The sequence below is a fragment of the Chaetodon auriga genome, chromosome 15, assembly GCF_051107435.1.
Source record: "Chaetodon auriga isolate fChaAug3 chromosome 15, fChaAug3.hap1, whole genome shotgun sequence".
Classification (NCBI taxonomy): domain Eukaryota; kingdom Metazoa; phylum Chordata; class Actinopteri; order Chaetodontiformes; family Chaetodontidae; genus Chaetodon; species Chaetodon auriga.
In genome coordinates this window covers 13,916,510-13,937,372 of record NC_135088.1, presented here as the reverse complement: position 1 = coordinate 13,937,372, position 20,863 = coordinate 13,916,510, and the positions used below count along the sequence as shown (strand labels likewise).

The window sequence follows — 20,863 nt, the reverse complement described above, 5'->3', positions numbered from 1 at the left end:
ATTTACTATTTCGGGGGCATTACTTTCCCCCGTATCAATCACGAACGTTAAGAAGCTTTGCCAACCCACAGCTGTATGCTAGTTACCAAACACATGAAGCCAAATTAGTCTGGCTCATTGGTTTTTGAGGGAAAACACAGATATGGATGTGATGATACATGAACCTTATCACAAGTGGCTATAAATGTATATTTTTTCGAGCTTGGGACTAGTGCAAAAAAAATGTAATAGAGTCGTTGTAATGTGAGATGGGTTATTTCCCTCCATTATTTATCTCAGTAACAAGTGATTATGGAGAATGAGATTCTTTGCACTTCTGGCCCGCGCCTCCAGAGGGAGGTCAAAACTATTTGTCAGTCTCCAGTTGGGATTGCAAATTAGGATGAGCCTCCCTGCGTGACGACCCATGAAACCTCTATTCCTATCCACAGGGTGACTGCTGTACATAATTTGAAAATTAGGGCCTTTGATAACATCTTTATGTTAAGCAATACATCAAGCTGCCAGCGCCATGCAGGCTACCTGCGGCTGTAAAAGGCTGGATTTGAGGCACAACCCTCGTTAAATCTGCAGTGCTTTAGGGCCAGGGCTGGAAAAAAAAAAAGAAAGAAAGAAAGAAAGAAAGAAATTTGCCTATTTTATTTTAAGCTTAAGCACACGATCTGGCCAACTCTACACGGGAATAATGGCGCTTTTAACCGATGATGACAACACGTCATTAACTTATTACCTAATTAAGAATCGGAATAAAAGCGATTGATTTGTATTTACAGGTTTCAGAGAGTGCAACAAGATTGACAGTCTAGTTAATGGCTAATTCCTGGCAGGAAATGAAAGGGTACAAAAATGAAAATGGCTCTCGCAGATATGACAGTCATTCGGACAGATATTTTGTCTCGTTAAGGGGTTTAACTGCTCCTAATTTGTACCTACTTTAATGGCGCAGCCTAATTACAGGTCCGGCCTTTATGGAAGATTAGTGGTGTGAAGCTGAGCACATTAGGCCTCTTTTATGAGGCGAAAACAGATAGCATCACACCGTCATGTGGGTATGTTCTGAGCGCAGGGGCTCATTTATGGAAAATCCTGCCGATAAAAAGCAGACGACATGTAAACAATAAACCTGGGCAGACGGCAAGGGAGCAGGTTTTCGCTCCTGTCAATAATTAAATAGGTGTGCGCTAAATAATGCACAGGAAGGACGAATAATAAGCAAAAACAGGTTAAACTCTAAACGCACTAACTGTGTAAGCATCATCACCGCCCAATCAAGCATAATGCCACGAGGCGAGCGAGGAAAGTGATGTCATATTTATCCACAATTTGATTTGATCTGTTGGGGAAAGAAGAAATTGAAAACTCACATTCCACTATTTACTCACACATTACGGGTCCACACCCTTTGAAGGTCTTGTTCAGAGAGCCTTAAAGTGAAAGAAAATGTTTTCCTATTACTTAATTCAATCAGAGCGCGAGGCGGGGGCTTCACGCGCCGCGCACTGGGCTCCTCTATGACAGAGTCGCCTTTGTTGCGTCTATCCGCCGCTGTCACACACTTTAATTCGACTCTCTTTCTCTCTCATTGAAAACCCTCCACAATGACATTCAATAAGGGCCGCAGAGTGAAAACCTGGTTATTTTTACATATTCTTTCCCCCCGACTCGGCAGGGGCCCGAGCAAAGGAATTAATCACTGCTCTTTAACAGCACTGCCTTCAGGCAATGACTTGTCCCTTTTTTTTGTGCCCAGAAATGACACATTAACCTTAAAATGGATATGCATAAACTTTACATTCAGCTGTTGCATTTCTGTTTGCGCTCAACGCGGCCAGTGAAGTCGCCACACAAGTGCAGAGGACCTGTCAGCCTGCACATGGATACACAAAAAATCAACTGCATACATACAGAAATTTATTGAAGAGTGGTTGACGTTTATTCAGAAAAATAACGAGGCAAAAATATAATACATGCACACGTGCAGCTGATGGTGCGTCTCACCAGCTGCAGGTGAAATGAACCTTTCATGTTAAAATAAACCAGGGGAGATGATTCTGCAATTTACCTGCTGTTATTAATAATAAATGTACATGTAGCTACTTCTGAAAGTTTTTGGGTGAGGTTATACGGACACAGTTAAGACTGTGAGGTATGCCTGGACGCACCTAATATGCTCCTTAATGGCTAAGATATAAACTGGATACACATACTGGCTTTCCGAAACGTTTTCTCTCGCAAATTGAAGCTGTGCTCTATGATAAAATGAGAGTGATGATAAAAGGGAGAATGGGCAGTGCCGCCTCTTGCGGCGTGGGTGGGGCTGACAAGAATAGACTACATTATGCAGTTCATTTAGTTAACAAGTGAAATAATGGGGAAGCGTGCAGTGGGAATGCCGAGAGAAAGGCACAAAACCCTATTGAGAGCTCTTGGCCGCTTACAGCGTAACCGTCACATGGCCGAACCGAGTCCACGGCGGCTATTTAAGGAGCGTCGGCGCTCCTTCAGCACCACTTCGCTGTCCACCGTCCGGAGGAGAGCAGGCTGCCCACGACGACGCGCCGGCTTCAACTTCAACCACGCTGAGCAACGACTTTGCAGACATGCCGAGGTCTTTTCTTGTGGATTCCTTGATTTTAAGGGAGGCCAACGACAAGGGGAGCGAGAACAACCCACCTTTATTCCCGTACGCCGTACACTCGCCGCACCACCCGCACGGGATGCCGGGCTCCTGCCACTCCAGGAAAGCCGGGCTGCTGTGCTTCTGCCCGCTGTGCATGACCGCGTCCCAGCTCCACCCGTCGCCACCGACGCTGCCGCTCCTCAAGGCGTCTTTCCCTCCCTTCAGCTCACAGTACTGTCACTCGGCCCTGTCGAGGCAACACTCCTCATCCAACAGCGTAAACCTCAGCCACGCACCGGGGATATACCAAGCCGCGTACTCAGTCCCAGACCCTCGACAGTTCCACTGCATCTCCATCGGTGAGTAAAGGCTTCAAACTTTAAACTTTCACGTTTGATCGTGTGGACAAAACCCACATTTCGGCTGTTATCATGATCTAAACTGTGGCTGACAATCTCTCTTATTTTGTTTCGCAGAAAACAGCAACGGCAAACTTCAGAGCAGCAAGCGCATGCGCACAGCCTTCACCAGCACGCAACTTTTGGAGCTGGAGCGCGAGTTCACCTCCAACATGTACCTCTCCAGACTGAGGCGCATCGAGATCGCCACATACCTGAACTTGTCTGAGAAGCAGGTGAAAATCTGGTTCCAGAACCGCAGAGTGAAGCACAAAAAGGAGGGGAAGAGCAGCGGCCAAAGGACTGGATCACATAACTGCAAATGCTCGTCCCTGTCAGCCGCGAGGTGCTCAGAGGAAGAGGAGGATGACATTCCCATATCTCCCTCCTCGTCCGAGAAGGAGGACGTGGACCTGTCCGTCTCCCCCTGAACTCTCCCCTCTGAAAGATTTCGGTCCTCATGATTTTGAATACAGCCAAAAACTGAAAAAAAGCAAGACTGATCCACTTGTGTTCAGTCGTCTGTACATAGAAAGAGAATATTTAATCAGGGAATTGCCCTGAATTATTGTATAGCTGTATACATGTTGTACGTTTTGTATGTAGTTTTTTTCTGAAAACGGTCCATTTGTTGTTGCCAATCCGAGTATGGTAGGCATATTTGTAAAGACAAACCCAAATGAAAAAACGAAAAACAAACAAAAAAAACAATAGCAACATTGTTTATTAGTATTTTGAGGGAGACAGTATTTTGTATACATGGTGACTGCTGGTTAGATTCATTCTACGTGGATGGAACTGTGACTTAAAATAAGGAAAGCTGGAGAGACATTCCCTCAATGTCACATCGCTGAAATAACTCTGAAATTATATCTTCAGTGTAATTGAAAAATATTTATTTATTTAAAAATGTTGATACTTAAATAAAAAATATTTCTGAGCGGAAGACTACGTTGTCGTGTGAGTTTAAATATTTTTGGTTTTGGCGCACCACTGAATGCGCACAGTGGCGCGCGTAATCTCGGGTTGATATTAAGGGTTTGGACATTAAATTATATTGAAAAAGACAAAACAGATAATGTCAAATACTGTGTGATAGCCTTTGGTATACATGGTAGCATGAATTACATGTTCACACGTTTATACTCTGCCTGGCTGCGCTCTGTGTGGCAGCATGAGCCGTGCGTTATTCCAGACGTGAAGACTGAGTTTCTTTGCAGTGTAGATTATAGATTGTAATATTCTCTTACATGACGGTAAAGCTGCTAAGTGGTGTCTGGTGTTCTTAACCAAAGGTGATATTTTTGCTCAACAAGAAACTGGGAATGACAAGTGTTTTTGTTTTGTTTTTATTTCAGCCTGCACTGCACACTTCAGACAAACAAAACATGCTTGGGTATCTAGAAGGAGCTCATTAGGCCACATGAGCTGAACTCTCATCCTGAACGAGTAAATCAAATGCTAAATAATCTTTATCACTCAGAGATGATAGAGACATTGTTATGGGGCCCCTTTATGTGCCTTCCCTGGGGGACACTCAATCCAGATATCACTGCCTGGCCCTCTGGAGCTCTTTTCAAGTTTCATCCCAGCTGAAATGATCCGTCTCGTGTGACTGAGTTAATAATCACCGTGGGTGTATAATGGTGCATCAGGAGTGTGCATATCTTAAGATATCGATCTAACATGAAAATAAATGAGGAAAAGACACAGTTTGGTGTCCATGACCCATATTGTTCTTATTGTTAACGCACCAGTGTAGCTTAATTTATTGTCGGTTTTATGAGCTCCAGGTGGGTTTTAGACATCATGCAAGCCTCTCCAACCCGGCCAATATTATCCTTAAATAAAGAAACATAATTATTAATTAGCATATCATGTGATTTTAATGGTAAGTCATTAAATCCACAAAAATAAATAATACGCCAATTCAAAAAATACGCAGCATCCTCAAACATAACTGAAGTATTTTAAGCAAATGAGTCCCATTATTTCTTCTGGTCAAAATTCATGTAAAAAGAAGGTACATTATATTTTCACTGAAATAAAAGATATGTCATCTGATGGCTAAAACATCTTCAAAAAAGACCAAAGCAGGAGTTTAGCGTATGGTTCCAGGTTAGTTCGCCTATTTTACGCACCGCAACAGCTGCTCTCTGACGGAAGCTTTGCTTCTCAAAATGATATTTCTGACGTTGAATAGGCTTTAAATTATATTTGCTTCCTTGGAAACATATCTCCAGAGTTTTTTAAAGGGAGTAAAAACAGTTCTTAAATTGCGGAGAGCACATTATCTGCATCAGTGTGCCTTTCTTGGTCGTGAAGTTTCACTTGTAAACTTTCATTTAATTGTTCACTTAACCATTTTAACAAAACTCTAATATTTGCATTTGTTAAGATATGGGATTAGACTATTTTGTTAATTGCACCAAAGAGCCCCATTTTGCTCACAACGTCCTCTGCAAAGCGCCCTTTATCCATTCAATAGCCCGGGGGTATGCGCCCTGGGGGAGCTTATACGCTCGGTGCTCCAAATGCTCAATTTATTTATTCTTAATTTTGTGCCGATCAATTCATTGAAGCAAAAAGGACTACGGTGTCTTTTTAAAAAGAATAAAAGGGAATTGTGGACGTAACCTTGACGGAGCTGAGGAGAGGGCTCCCCTGACGCTGGAGAGCCGCTTGAGTCAACAGGCGCCCATCTAGCAGACTCGCCCTTGTCTTTATTCTGGCTAATTTTTTATTTACGGCTTTTCTTTGACATGTCTCTTATCTATCAGATTAAAAGAACAGCTTGTAACAAATCAGTCTGCACGATTTACAACAGCATTAAAAGGGGACAAAGGGAGCAGGCAGTCAGTACCTGAGAGTCTGGTAGACGGCGCGGCGCTGCAGCTGATTCGATGGTTTGAAAATACGCACGAAACAAAATACTTGAATCCTGAAAAAGAGCCTTTGTACGTTTCTTTAGAAATCAAGCAATTCTGCATGACAAAGGACAATTAATAAGCCGTCTTTTCACGACCAGCAGCTGGTTTCCCCGTCAAGGAAAGTTGGAAAAAATTCAGACTGAATGCGCGCAAAAGCCCTTTGCGCGCAGACAGCAACCCAAGGTGACCCATTTGGCACAGTTAAAATAACCAAGCCGAGGTAAAAGCGAGGGAACTGTCAAAAACATTTAAGCTGAAATATCTTGAAATTGCAAATCCCTTTATGTGGAGGGACGCTGCCGATGTGGGTTAGTCGTACAAAGGAGGTGGTTAAGTTGGAGAGGCTTTGGAAACGGACACGTGGCTTCTCAATGAGAGCTCTTTTGGACCCGCGTGGCTTGCTGTGGCACTGCACATTCAACTATTTTAAACTTATCCAGCTTAGTAAATGTGTATAGGAAAGTAAATATGTTGACCTGTTAACTTTCATGACATAGCTCATAAACATTTAAACACTTCTGTGCGTTTATAAAGCGTTTGTTTACTCACTTTTAAAGGACAAATGCCTGCTGTTCCAGCCTTCCAACCTCGCTTGCAAATGCAGAGTACTGAGTTATTGTTGGAAGAGGGGAGACTATTTTGAAGAGGTTATTTTTTTTAACAAGCATTTAATGGCTGAATGCGCTTTTATCTCCACATTTCATTACTTTTTGATGTGTGATGCCGTTTTTTTTAATTTTGCGTGCTGCTGCTTTTTGCTAATAAATAACCTGTTTGAAGACACTGATATAATGGGCTGTAGAAATGTGAACATGTTTGCGTGAACTGAAAATGGCAAAGGTTTTACATTTACATTTATATTGTGAAGGCAGCTAAATATTAATTCTGTTTACAGCTTTTATATCAGGTATTTTCTGCAATATTTAGTCATCCAAACGGCTCGACCAGCAACAATGGACTGGAAACAGTTTCAGTCGCAGTTTCAGTTTTTTTTTTTCTTTCTTTTTTTTAAACTGCTGCGACCAGAATTGGAAAAATGGAAGAGCAACATGTTTCATTATGGAGCTGTTAGTGGTGACAGTGTGTTCAGCCCGCTGAAGCAGAGGGGAAGGAAACAGCTCGCCATTGCCTTGAACTCCGGCTGTTTCTGCTGCAACATTTGAAGCCATTCAGCTGGATATAATCTGTTTAACAGCTAATCAGTAATGTAAGATGAAGGACTGGCACGCAGCTTCACTCTTCCTCAGTCCCCCCCCCCCCCTCTCTAATTGAGTATTCCAGGCGCGCACCGTGCTCTGCTTGCCTTTTTCAGTGTGCTCAGAATGCGCCTTTTTACTTCTCGGCCCATACACAAGCAGTGTCAAAGGTCGGCAAATAATGAACTGCGCAGACATGGAAGTGACCTCTGCAAGCGCTACCGCGGCTCCGAAATGAATGCCTCTGAATGGAATTTGGGTCAAAATATGAAGTTTGGGTAAAGCTACGGTGGACTTTTTGTGCCATCGTTTGACCACTGTCACCTTCAATCAGTCCACGCGTTAACGTGTATTAGACTCAGTAGAGAAAAGTGTGAATAAGAGACCTACCTGCTCATTGAGGTAACAACAAAAAGCAATCTTGTGACTGTTGCACCATGCACACTACTGAGCTCTATTCCTTATTTAAAACAAACACTGTATGTATCCTGATGCATTGTGTTATTGTGCATTTTAGCAAGCTGCACGTCGTTGATTTATACAATGAATGATGCAGTGAATGACTGCGGTGTGGCAGCGATTTGACTTTATTGTACTTTTGCAATACGCAGTTTTAAGTAAGAAGTTATTTTGGACAGAGACAGGGGCAAGTGCAAGTTCTTTGGCGAAGGCAAACTACACGCACGCCCACCGCGCACACGCAGGCGCAGGACATATTGGAGCGTGTTTCACAGAGCGGTGCTGGTGACGAGACAAGTGTCGCTGCTCGGCCACAGTGTGTGTGTCAAGTACTTGGAGCACTTCGTGTACCTGATGCAGGCTTTCATTGTGTTCTGCAGGTCGGTCTGTTTGTCCCGCGGATCAGTGAGTCGCTCAGATGCGCAGAGTGGAGCAGGAGCGTCATCTGGTGGCAAAGACCAGAGGTAGGTAATCAACCATGCTTTGGAGAATTTCGACCCAAAAAATACGAAAAAAATATTGACTTAACTGTTAAAACAACATTTTCACTGCGCAGCCTGCAGTGTTATTGTTGAATAATCAAATATCCCAGATAGGAATAAAAAAAAGCATTTCATTATAGGTCCTAACCACACCACGTGTAACCTGGGGAAGAATCAGCCTGGTCTCCGGGGCCTTTTCAATGCTCCTCATTCACAAACTCTCACTGAGCTGCTTTATGAAAGACTGTAAGTTATGAAATTCTCAGGAGGAAAAATAGAGGCACTACCGTCCGTCCTGTAAGCTGGACTGTCACTGAGGAGGCACTATTTCAACTTTTTATAACAGGTATAACTTGTTGAACACTCTTCGACTGTGCATGTTTGAAATAAAGCCATGTCTTAGCAGAGCCATTTCCTGATGTGATTTTCACAACCTTTTTATTCTCATAACTTTATGTTGTAACAAAACTCATCATGTGTCTCATCTCAAAATTGGTTGTTTTTCTTCTGAATACGGACGCTCCAGTCAGTCATGTTCAGTATCAATCAGTATACAAAAATTACAAAACACATAAAAAAAAACACTTATCTCTCTCTTTTTAATAAAATGCTGTAATCATTCATCCGGTCCATCCAAACTACAGTATAAAAACACTGCGTCACACCTCAATAACATCTGCATCTTTAAAAAATACACTGTGACCTCCTTTAACTGCCTCCAAACTACGTTATGTTCAATGTGCGCTTACCCACAAACAGCACAAACGGTAAAAAACATCAGATCCCGTGTTTGTAAAATGAACAAAAAAGAGAGAAAAAACAACAAAAACCAGGAGATACCATCATCTGACTCAAAGCACTACCAGAGTCCAAACACATCAAATACAGTCAGCGTGCACACACACAACCTCCACTTTACTTTTCATAACATCAGATACTCTTTACGCTTTTCTACAATGCTGGTTCTGACAGTCAAAAACCAAGCAACAAATCAGAAAAGGCCATAAAATACAAAGCAGTCACAGAAAATAAAGATACACAAGAACTAAAGTCCTTCTGCAGGTAAATACTATTAATTAAGTTTGTGATATATTTAAATCAGAGAAGGGAATTTCTTTTAAATATTAGTTTAAAAACTCACATTGACATCAGCTTATCACAGAGCCAACAGCTACATACAGTATATTTCTTAAGAATCAAGAGTCGGTTAATAAAGGAATAAATAAACCCATCTTCATCTACATAATCAAATTCATGGCCTCTAAAGGTTTTGTTCACCTTTACTGGACACTTCCTGTATCCAGAGCCCTGAATGTTCGAGGATAAATTCAGTTTAGACATGAGTGTTTATGTAGGAGGTCATAATCTAATACAGTCTGAACTCTGGCTGTAGAAAGTTCATTAAATTCAAATAATCCAACTATATCACGACGTCGCTGACACACATGGGGTGTGTTTGGTTGTTTAAAATTTGTTCTCATTCTTCAGGAACTTAGTGTGCCGTAGAAGCAGAAGTACATTAAAATATTGTAGAGACGCTGAAAAAGCTTCCGCTGACTGTTTTCTTCAGTGAAACCTTGAAGAAAGTTATTTTAGAAAGAACGGATGAAAAGGGAACATATTTAAACAACTAACCCCTTTGAATGAGACAGAAGACGTTAACTCAAGGTCCACTTGTTAGCCTTTTAAATGAGCTGTCTCCATGACAGTGAGATGTGGTTGAAAACTGTGCAAAAAGCGTCTAAGAGTTGAGCTACTTTTTCCTAGAAATGCTTGATTGATGCTCTGAATCTTTCATGGCAGTTATCCATTGTAGCACCATACTGGATGTGACAGGGCAGCCTCCCATATCTCAGATTTACTGTAACCTGACATGAAACTAAATGTCTGTCATTCTTCAGTCGCCTTTAAAAACATTCCTTCATCGATCTCAGTAGAGCTGAAAAGATGAGTCAATTAATAGATCGGCCGATTGACGGCAAATTAATCACCATTCCTGATTCCTGTTTGCTGTTTTCAAGCCTTCCATGATAATAAACAGATTATCTTTGGGTTTGGGACTGTTATTGAACACACCAGCTTGGCCACTGGGAAACTGATGAGAATTTCTATTTGTACTATTCTGATATTTTACAGGCCAAGCAATTCATTGCCAAATCGAGCAAGTAATCAGCAGATCAATTGAAAATGATTAGTTGCAGCCCTAGATCTCAGTCAAGCTTAAATGGCTTTCACATACATCATGGCTTCCTCAACTCTCTCTCAAATACAAGAAGACTTTGCGTATACTTTATCTATTTACAAGCAGACAGTCTCAGAGTCAGCGAGCATAGCTGCAGTCACTCAATCTGCCTGTGGCTCCTGCTGTCAAATATCATCGACCTCCTCTGCGGCTGGTAGAAGCAGCTGGTTGACGTTTCCAGTCTCTGTCCGCTTTTTGGAATCGTCATTTTGTTTTGAAGAGCGATCCCCTCCGCCGTCCTGAGATTCTCCGCCATCTCTTTAGAAAAGACGTTCACTGCCGACGTGTCGTTCAGGCTCTTGATGGAGGAGAGGAGCTTGCCGTCGTCTCCTGGCGGCGGGTAGTCCATGATGGGGAAAGGAGGGCTGAGCAGGATGAGACTCTGAGGCCTCTGCCTGTTCCTAAAGGAGGGTCTTTGTAGGAGGTTCCCTCTGTTAGGTCTGGGACAGTCGACAAACACTTCCAGACTCGGCGCGTGTCTCCTTGTGATGACTGGCAGCTCTGGAGTAGACGTGGTCTTCGCAGACTCGGCACATTTTTCAACATTTGGGTGTTTTTGGTGTTTGGGTGCAGGCTCTTTATTCTCCAGCTCCTCCTTTAGATCTGACATCCCCGGAGGAGGTGCGGCGTTGCTTTTCTCTGCGTTCATCTTAGGATATTCCTTTTCTTGTTCCTTCACTGCGTCACAATCGTTCTCGTGCCTGGATTGAGGTATCTGACTGTACTGCACCTTGGGAGGGACGACGGGCACAGCTTTGGCCTGGCATGTTTTTATCATGAAGGCTGTCCGCACCGATGACACGCTGACCGGGGCTGAATTTCGCCGTAGAGGCGCCTGCCGATCGCTCAGAAACAGCTCTAGCTCTGAGGGCAGCCCGTTGTTTGCAGGCCCAGACGAGGTCAGCAGTCCTCTTTGGCTGGAGGAAAACTCTGATGAATTTCGGTTCTGCTGATTAGAAATGTCTCTGATGCATCGAGGCCCCAGGTCTAAGTTCAGTGAGTATGGCCTGTGTTTTGAAAAGTAATTTTCCTCTCTTTTCTCCGAAGCAGCTGCCTCATAAGACATCTGTCTGTAAAACCTCTGAGATGATGCTGTATTCTTCTGCTTTGCTGTGTTCCACTTTCCTGTGTGAGGTTGCGTTGCGTTATTGCTGTTCACGCTGACCCGTGTAGGTACTGACGGCAAATGCGTCCATTTAGTTTCTGGTTTGCTGCTGGTAGTCTGGGGAATGTTTCCTGAGAGGTGTTCAGTGCTCTTAATGAGAGATTGTTTGTTATTATCAAGTGACGGAGATGAAATCTTTCCCTCCTCGAAGCTCTGAGTTTCCCCACGAGAGCAGAAGGGTGACAGCTGGTTGAACAGCTCCTCCACATCAGGTGAGTGGAGAGGACTGGTAACCCACTGCTTGGCGGTGCCAAGATCCTCCCAGGGCTCCACCAAGTCCAGGTCCTCTGAGTTTCCTCCATATCCGTCGTCATTGTCGAGGTGCGGCAGCTCCAAGGTGTTACGTCTCTCTTCCAGACATACTGACAGCCTCTGGATGACTTCCTCCTCAGGAATCATACTCTTATTTGCTCCTTCACAGGACATTTTTGTGTCTCCTGGAGGAACTTCATCTGCTCCTGAATAACCTTCAGCTGTTGGAGAATCCTCTATCATCAAAGGATTCATTACTTTATCTGAACAGGTTTTCTTTAACGGAAGCTGGAACTGTTTGGCAGAAGCTGGGTCATCTTTGTTTAAGGGTGTGATTTTATGATGCTTCTCTTTCTCATCCTCCATGTCAGCAGGGCCAGACTTTTCTGTGCTTTTGTGAAGAGAAAATGAAATGTCTGACTCTGAGGGTTGTTTCTTTGCAGAGTCTGATCCAGTGGCGATTGCATGATCACTCAGAGAGGTATTTAAAGACTGCTCCCGGAATAACAAAGACAGAGACGGAGAGCTGCGGCTTCGTTTTGACTTGACGTCCATCGTCAACTTCGCAACCTCACTGGTACTCTTGGAGCCGAAAACAGGCTTAAAAGTCTCGTCCAGCAGGTCGATTTCAGGTTCAGTTATCTTCAGTTCTTGGTAGAGGTCAGACCACAGCTCTTTCCCAGTAGAAGATCGCTTGTCCTGAGAAAATATAAAGGATAAACAAACAGAAAGGATTAAATATAACCAAATGATTCCAGCATTGATATCAAAAACAAACACACACAATCACCTCTTTGTGCTGGTTAGAGGCAAAGATATTCGGGCACATATCTGAGCAGTATTCACTCCTTTGAAGGAATTTGAATAATAGAGCAGTTTACCAGTTGCTTCGCTGTGGACTGGTTGTGCAGTATTTTCCCAGGAGATGGCGCTGCATCTTTGCCTTCTCTTGCATTTGCAAGGGACGGCGCTTCCAGTTCAGAAATATTCGTCCCGCCTCGACTTTCTTGCACCACTTCTTTGCTTGCATCTAAATTAAAAAAAAAAGAGTTTCCATCACATCGTGTTACACATGTAAGACTTTAATATGGAAGGTTACAAGCCATTTTAAAATGTAGTAAAGACGTTCTCACCCTCTGGCGGGACTCTGGAGGTCAGCTGCTCTGTGTTTTTCTTCTCTGTTCCTTCCTGCATCTTGGGTTCCAGTTGGCGGAAAGCGCTGCTCTTTGCACTGCCGCTGCTTCCTTCTGAGCTCTCTTTGCAGGGTTTCAGAGTAGATGCTTTGTCCTTGGCGTGCCCCCTGCACGGCGTGCTGTTGGAGCTGATAACGGCTGATACGCGCAGGGGTACAGACACAGCAAAAGGCTCAGATATGTTGACGGCTCTGCGCTGATGCCTCGGCGAGGACTCGAGCGGGAAGAGACTTCCTGGGAAGGAGGGCCGAGAGGAGCTGTTGTGGGAGGAGCCCGAGTACAGCATCCTCCTGTTTTTTGGAGAGGTGGGCTTGTAGCCGCTGAGGTCATCACCTTTGAACACCTTCAGTTGCTCTGGCAGCGTTTTCTGAGGGGGCACAGGTGCACCTGCTGACCCCTTCTGGTTCATGCTAGAGCTCCAGCCACCTGTTGCCCCGCCAGCTTTGCTCCCTTTAAACTCCCAGTTTTGGTCGTGTTCACTGAGGTCATAGAGCGAGTCAGATCCCAGCGTTCTGGATTTTACATCTGGAACAAAAATGCCACCAGCGGGACTGCTGTTTCCTGTTCCGTCATCATCTGTGCAGCAACAATAAAAGAAGAGAAAGAATATTAGTTAACTTTAATTGATGCCACAACTCCATCTCATAGGGGGGCAATGACAAAGTTTGTAGCTCGTAAAATCACCCTCACTTTGCTCCATGTTTAAAGGTGCAATATGTAAGAATCAGCCACCTGCTGAAGGTTGCTCTAAACAAGTAGCGGGCAGCATCTCACTAGAATAACCACTAACTGCTGCTCTCTACACTGTTGCTGTCTGTTGCTATCTTTGGCTGTCACTACCAGCTGCTGTGAGCTAGTGAGCTGCAGGAGGCGACAGGAACTAAACCAAAATTCTGGCCGTATCTTACAAATTAATATATTGAATTTATATACGTAGGTTTTAGCCTCACCCGTTGGTAAGGAGCATAAGGACTCCATGCTCCTGGATGGACGAAGAGCTGCCTTTTCTGTAGAAAACAAAACAAAATTATGACAGTTTGACAAAACATTTTTAAGTATCCGAAAAATAAAAAAAAAAAAATACACAGATCAAAGCTAAAAAATTCTTTCTTCAACCAGAAAGTGATTTTTACCTCACAAATTGTTTCATTTGAATATTTTTTTTTTTTTTTACAAACCTGAAGAAGTGACACAAAAGAACAAGGTATGTTAACTTTGTGAGGCTGAGGAATTATCTCATCACCCCTGTTTGGCCTGTAAAGTGAGTTTTTCATGTTGACGCTCATTAGAGTGACGCTTCCTTTAAATGTGTCTGGTTCATCATTGTTACCTCCCAGTGTTACACTCTACCTGTCATCCCGGGTGCTCTGATGAACACGCTGCCATTCCGGCTCAGTTTTCCCTTCGAGTCCACGGAGCGTCCCAGGTTGAAGATGGACTTCCACTTCTTTGATTTCCCAGAAAACTTTCTCCTGACAGATAAACAGATATTGTTAAGCCCAGTGCTGTCCCACAAATCTTGTTCTGAGTGTAATAAATACACAGTAAATACAGTGATCGTGCATCAAACACAGACTCTTTTTAAATTATAGTCGAGATTGAACTCAGATCTGCCATACTTGCTGTCTGATATGTCTATGACGGTGTGGTAGAGCGTGGCGGTGCTGGTATCAGGCAAGCTGTTCTCCCGCTGGCGTTCTCTGTGCACAGGGTGGTTTGGACCTAAGGAACGGGCCTGGGCTTCTTCCAGGCTCATCAGTTTCATTGGCCCACTCTGACCACTGATTGGGAGTGTGGCGTACTTCTCCCCACACATCAAACTTGGTCCTGGTGAAGTAAGATAAGTCAGTTTTTCAATAGCAAATTAGCAAATGTTTTAGCCCGACCCATTTCCCAACAAAAGAAGCTGTTTGTGCTTTTTCTTCTTAATGACATACCTTCTTTGGGTTTGATCTGCACAGAGTCACTGCTGAAGATCTGCTCCGTGTGGTTTAGAATGAATTCAACCACTGACTGTTGTATCCGCACCTCCTGGAAAGCCATGTCCCCGTTACCTGATGATGCCTCGATGTCTTTAGATCTGAGAAGTTAACACATGAAAATCAGAAATGTTGAAATCCTTTGACGTGGGGAAAAAAATATATTTGTGCCTACTTTCCCAAAGCTGCTAGTACACAAATTCACGCATTTCCCTCCATATCACAAGTGATGAATCAAGGGTTTCAAGCACATCTGTGAGGATGAACTCACCGTAATAGATTTGGAGCCCAAACCAGAGCCAGGTTTCGTGTGTGCATGTTTGTCTGGGTGCTTAAGGTGGCGAGGTGGGCCAAGTGCTTAGTGAGGTACTCCAGAGTCCTGAGGGGAGTCGACAAACACATTTATTACATCATTCATAAAATGGGACTGTCAGTTGTCCAGTAGTCTTTACTACTGTGAAAAGGGCTGAAGTTCACCTGAAGTGAGGGGTCGGCAGCTCCTTGATGACCCTCTGAATGTGTAAGAGTCTCTCGTGATCCCCCCGCACTGTGACCACTTCCTGCATGTAAGACAGACAGACTTCTATGTCAAAAGAATCTAGAATCAGTAAGAGTAAAAGATTTCGATGCTCGTGCCTTGCCAGCATCGCGTTTATTTACTTTCAGCACATGATTATGGTTTAGAAAACCGTATAATTTCTAAATTGGACTTAACTTCCAATAGCTACTCAACCCCCAAAATATGAATTCTCATGCTTGTGGTCTCTGCAGCTCTCTTGAAATGATGTCTAATGATCTTTAATTTGAATGCCAGCAAACAGGATCAATGTGTTGACAAACTGTAGGGTAAAGCTGTGCTCCTGCTGCATAGACCTGCAGACTTCCTGGCCTGCAAAAACCAGCTATCCCTGCTGAGCGAATGTAAACTGAAATGCTGGAGTATGTGTGACTGAGGCCCAAACAGCTGAGCGCATTTGCTGCATTTGTTAGTCATGGGTCACACATACGTTCTTGTTTAAGCGTGCTCTTACTCAGGCTTGTGCCTTTATGTCTGATGGACAAAGGTTTACTTCAAAATGACATGTTATAAGAGGTGTGAAAATGAACAGTGTTTTAGTTAATAATGCACACATCATCAAGCACTCAATGGAGGCGGCTAAATGCTGATGTTGTGAGATAATTCTTTCTAATTTGCAAGGAAGTTCTACAACAGGGAAACTGGATTATTTTTATTAATTTAATTTTTCATTTTATGCCATATGAGAGCGGATTTTTCCTAAAACACTGGAGTCGTGGAGCTTTCAGGCACAAGCAGCATGTGAATGCCAAGGTATGCAAATTAGCCGTCAAGGTACACAGAAAGCTCCACAGAAACTGAACCAGGTCTTACAGCATGGTACTCGTGTTCCCTTCCCTCCTGCTCCTTAACTCTCTTTCACATCGGCAGTTCAGCCAGAAAATGGCGCAACAAAGCTTCTCTGTGCTCCTAAATGTCGAGATCGCGTCACCCCGGGTTTATCCGCACAGGTTGGCAGTTAAATTTTGAACCGATTTTTAGGATCTCATTGCGCTTTAAATGCTTTTGCTCTTGCTTCATTACGACCCTTAAACACCCCCTGTGATCTAAAAGGACCGGGGACAAAACGTTTTCATCTGTACAGTGTGGCAATCAGTTCTGTCATACAAGACATTCAGGGCCACCCTTTTATGATTAGAAGGCAGCAGGCGCTACTTTTAACAACAAAAATGATAATGACAATACATCATACTGAGCTGGAGTGGATGTGTCTGTGTCATTATGTAATACAGCACTAATGGTACTGCATTCACCAGGGACGTGACGAAAACAGCTGATCAACAGTGAGGCAGAGAGATGAGGTCACACTCATGACACATGATAATGAATAAGATCTATATGGTGCTGGCACAAATATACTGAGGGAACATGTGGAATAAATACTGCGTCTGCTGTTGCCATTCTGCCTGTTACTAATTAGTGTTTGCGAAGCATAAATTTAGAATAAATCTGCTGTCAGACCTCTTCTAGGCCTCACAGGGTTTGTTTTCCACTTCATCAAAACTGTGAACGTGATTTGAATGTACTCACAGTGAATTTGCTGTACAGCTCATATGTGAGCAGAGGATTGGGTAGCTCCCTGAAGTACAGCTTACATAAGGAACCCACACAGTGGATGTCCTGGAGGTACACTTCCTTTGTAAGGTCAGGGCACGCCTCAGAGCTGAATTCCTGCCTACACACACACACACACACACACACACACACACAAACACTTAGCTGGACGCTTTAATTGTCAAACACCCATGTTAAGTATGCAGTACGTGGCTTGTTAGATTGCAGTACATCCAGGTGACTCATGTCATTATGCTAAAAAGAGAAAATGCTAAACAAGCTCAATTCTAATCTGAGAAAACAATGTAGCTCAAATCAAATATAATAATGACTATTTATCAGCCTGCATGGATAAAAAATGAGCTGGACTAACATTAACCTAATTTTATGGGCATGACGAGATAATATTTTAATTATAGCATCAGTTCTTACCGAACAATTGCAGCTGATCGAAACAGGAAGTACGCACCATAATTATGGAGAATGTTGGTGGAGTTCACACATACAGTGCACACCCAATTTTAAACGCTCATGCTTTTGAATGCCATCATATATTTTACCACCTGCCTTAAAAGCATTACTGCACATGAAACATGCTGCATGAGCACCTGAGACGCTGGATATTCGAGGTGACCCCCGACAGTCTGTAGATCCCGTCCACGATCCCATGCTCCTCAATAAACTCTGCACACTTCTTCAGCACCTGAGGAACTGATGTCAACAAAATCGTGTTAGTCACATTAAAGAAACTTATCTGTGCAGTTTCAGCTCTTCCACACTGGACACTCTTAAAGGCAGGAGAAGGAAACAACTGCAAATGTGATGTTTGAGCAGTAACAATGCACACGAGGTTGACTTCATGCTACGTATAGGGTTTGTTCCACCATGTCTGTGCTCTATTCCTTAGGGCCGCTGATTGTAGGTGGACTTTGACAGGAAGTTAAAAATGGTTTGTTTGTTTCAGAGGAAGGTTGACACACCCAGTCCTTGTAGCTGGTATTACTTACGACATTTCCTCTAATAGAAAATGGCTTTTGAAATGTTACCACTGACCCACAGTGCACAGCTTTCCGAACTACAGTACATCACCTTCTGTATACAACCGTGTTTGGCTGCACGAGTTGAAAAAATAGGATTTTACTGTGGCTTTAGGGCTAAATCACATGCTCTGACTGTGTCTTCCCTTTAGCTAATACTGAAAACTGATGCAAATCAGCATACTTGGAAAAAGCTATTGATGGGTTGTATTTTTGATTGCATGGGGATTTCTTTTTAACACAGACAGTCAACATTAAAGAAGAGTGCGACTCTTTTCAGATAGAAAGAATTAATCTCAGTTGGATCCTGTAGCTGTTTGTTGTGTCTCACATGGACCAACGAATTGACTTTACACCTCTAAGCAGCGCATGATATTAAGTATTAGAGTAATCATGTGTCAGTGCAGGAGTAAAGAAGATATATTCACGCATGAAAATCAGTAGTTAATGCGACATAACTGTCTTTCACGGATGAAAAAATACTAATAAAAGTATTCTTGTTTTCAGACCGTCAGTTCCAGATGCTGCGAACAAAATTCTTCCTCTACAAAATGGAAGAATAATCTCAGTCATGATTCATTTCTCGGTAATCACAGCAGACACAGAGAATCTGCTATTTACATTCTCATCTATTTGACTTAATTGGACTTTCAGTGACATGCCTGTGGTCAAATGCTGGATGATGAACAACTCTGCAGCCTTCACTTAGTGCCTCTCACTCTGTGCTGAGGGAAGATTTCTGCTGCTTGTAGACTGGCAGCGAAGTACATGTTTGACAAATTTTTAGATGCTTCATGAAAACACATGAAGTTCAACTCATGCATGATGTGTGGTGAGGAAGATTTCAAGTTACAATGTGACTCAGCCTCAGCGCAGTCGACAGATGCAACTTATTTGTTTTTACAATAATGTTAAATGTTCCATTAAACGCTGAAACTGCTGCAGCTCGGTGGTTGGCTTTGCTACAATCCTCAACAGGCCCGCAGTCTCTCTCCTGTTGTCAGGCTTTACAAACATGTTTTATGGTAACAGGCTGTCTTTAAAGCTTTGGGGCCAGATTGACAAAACCTAGCTATAAAATTGGCCAACTAAAAAGATTAAGTGTGTGTATTTCCAGCGCTTCCCTCCCCCATTGGACACATGTTTGGGTGTCTGCAGATTTGGAGAGATTGATTGTGGGTCTACCAGCATGCAACTTTGCATTGTTGTCCTTTGTGCAAGTGGGATAAAAAAAAAAAAAAATCAGAACATAACACTGTGCTTGTTTTTCTGCACAGGGACCATGTGGGCAGACCGTGCTAACATACATTTCAAAATAAGCCAGTAGCTTCCAGTGGTATTCAGTGATTTGCATTACTAATGCAGTCTAAAAACACAATATGTCTGCTGGACATCCATGATGGAGGGGGTACAACCCAAACCTCCTCCCTCACTTCCTGCCCTGACTGCCCCGCCTTACAGAGAGTCCACTCTAACAGGTCTTCCTTAAAGTTATCCTCACCGCGGCTATTCATGGGCCTCTGCACGTGGGACACTTCTGTTCTCTCTCTCTCTCTCTTTTTTTTTTTCTTTTTTCTTTTTGGATGCATCACGGTGATCCCAAAAATAAACTCACAGATGATGGTTGTGAGAAAAGAACAAGGCATAGGATGAAAGGAAAGAAAAAGCCCACAGGGATAAAAGAACAGAACCCTCTCAACCAACCTGACCACACATTTGATGATACATTTTGTTTCTATTCTTTTCCTCCCTTGGCTCATTACTTTCTCTCATCCATAGGCAGCAGCAGCACCGCCCAGTCTTTTGTCAGACACAGAACTCGTCATAGGAGCTATAGTCACTGTAGGAAATTGACATGAAAAATGTAAGAGCCACACCCAGAGTCACAAATGACCATTAAAATATCCAATGGGTGACTGATTGGCCTTACTAAATGTAAAACATGTGTGTACCTATAATCCATATGTGTGACAAACTTGGAACAAAGCCTGTGTTTGTCACATAGGGACACTTTTGTCTTTTTTGTTTTAATTTTACCACATAATGTGTCTTTAAAAGCTTTTGATAGCTATAATAATAATAAAGGAAATGACTAATAAAGCTCAGTTTTCAGTAGAAATGTTATCCTCTATGTATGAGTCAAACAACCGGTGAAAGGAATAGTGTGTAGTTTAATGGTGGCTTGTAAAAGATGCTTGTAAAGGAGTGTTAGATTTCAAGGAAAGCAAAATAAAACATTTACCATCTTGTCCTGAATTCTGGAGATGTTCTATCAGGTCACAGCCGAACGCATTTTCACTTCCTTTCTTTTTGGTCTTCTGTTTAGTCCCTTTATTCTTCATGTGGCTCCAGTTAGTCGTCCAGATGATTCAAACAAACAGATCCGTGGAAGCGCGGGGATCGATCCATATGACCCCCCCGACAAAGGTTGAGTTTGAAGGTCAAAAAAGCAGCCGCATAGAAATCCCAGCAATCAGCTCCCAAAAGTCTGCATCCGCTCGCATTCTGACAAACCACACTGTAGGAGGCTGAGAGCAGAAGTGACGTCACATTTTGAAGTTTAAGTCCTTTAAATTGTCATTACTTCAGGTGGCGATCAAAGAAAAGACATGGTGTGAGCGCCGCGGCGCCGGGACGTGGCAGGCGGCTGCTTTATCTCTGAAAGATTTGCAGAAACAGCATTAGAATCGGTCGGTTTCCTGTTGTTTTTTTACCCCCAGCCAGTCTCTCTGCTCCTTTTTATCTCCTCCTCTTTTCCTTCATTCCACACAGTCTCCCC

At 43.1% G+C, this 20,863-nt stretch overlaps 2 protein-coding genes across 2 annotated transcripts; one reads left to right on the top strand and one right to left on the bottom strand.

The window, feature by feature from the left end:
• The first annotated feature begins 2,512 nt into the window (after nt 1-2,512).
• gsx1 (GS homeobox 1) lies at nt 2,513-3,962 on the top strand. The gene is made up of 2 exons (XM_076751016.1): nt 2,513-2,979; nt 3,097-3,962. Exons 1-2 carry the CDS (start codon nt 2,601-2,603, stop codon nt 3,447-3,449), a joined length of 732 nt encoding a protein of 243 aa, XP_076607131.1. The 5' UTR covers nt 2,513-2,600; the 3' UTR covers nt 3,450-3,962.
• Nucleotides 3,963-9,356: 5,394 nt separating this feature from the next.
• On the bottom strand, nt 9,357-20,858 carry arhgap31 (Rho GTPase activating protein 31). Its single transcript, XM_076751386.1, has 12 exons — nt 20,327-20,858; nt 17,656-17,758; nt 17,024-17,168; nt 15,394-15,476; nt 15,188-15,295; nt 14,875-15,017; nt 14,557-14,764; nt 14,288-14,409; nt 13,888-13,944; nt 12,878-13,513; nt 12,626-12,774; nt 9,357-12,443 (listed from the first exon to the last, which is right to left on the bottom strand). Exons 1-12 carry the CDS (start codon nt 20,424-20,426, stop codon nt 10,425-10,427), a joined length of 3,873 nt encoding a protein of 1,290 aa, XP_076607501.1. The 5' UTR covers nt 20,427-20,858; the 3' UTR covers nt 9,357-10,424.
• Nucleotides 20,859-20,863: the final 5 nt, after the last annotated feature.

What these genes read in the sequence shown, in the direction of transcription:
- gsx1 (XM_076751016.1), top strand. Translation starts at nt 2,601, where the DNA reads ATGCCGAGGTCTTTTCTTGTGGATTCCTTGATTTTAAGGGAGGCCAAC. An exon ending in GTTCCACTGCATCTCCATCG is followed by an intron (nt 2,980 to 3,096) that starts GTGAGTAAAGGC and finishes TTTGTTTCGCAG; the next exon opens with AAAACAGCAACGGCAAACTT.
- arhgap31 (XM_076751386.1), bottom strand. Translation starts at nt 20,426, where the DNA reads ATGAAGAATAAAGGGACTAAACAGAAGACCAAAAAGAAAGGAAGTGAA. An exon ending in CCAGAATTCAGGACAAGATG is followed by an intron (nt 17,759 to 20,326) that starts GTAAATGTTTTA and finishes TGTTGACATCAG; the next exon opens with TTCCTCAGGTGCTGAAGAAG. An exon ending in CTGCCGACCCCTCACTTCAG is followed by an intron (nt 15,296 to 15,393) that starts GTGAACTTCAGC and finishes GACTCCCCTCAG; the next exon opens with GACTCTGGAGTACCTCACTA.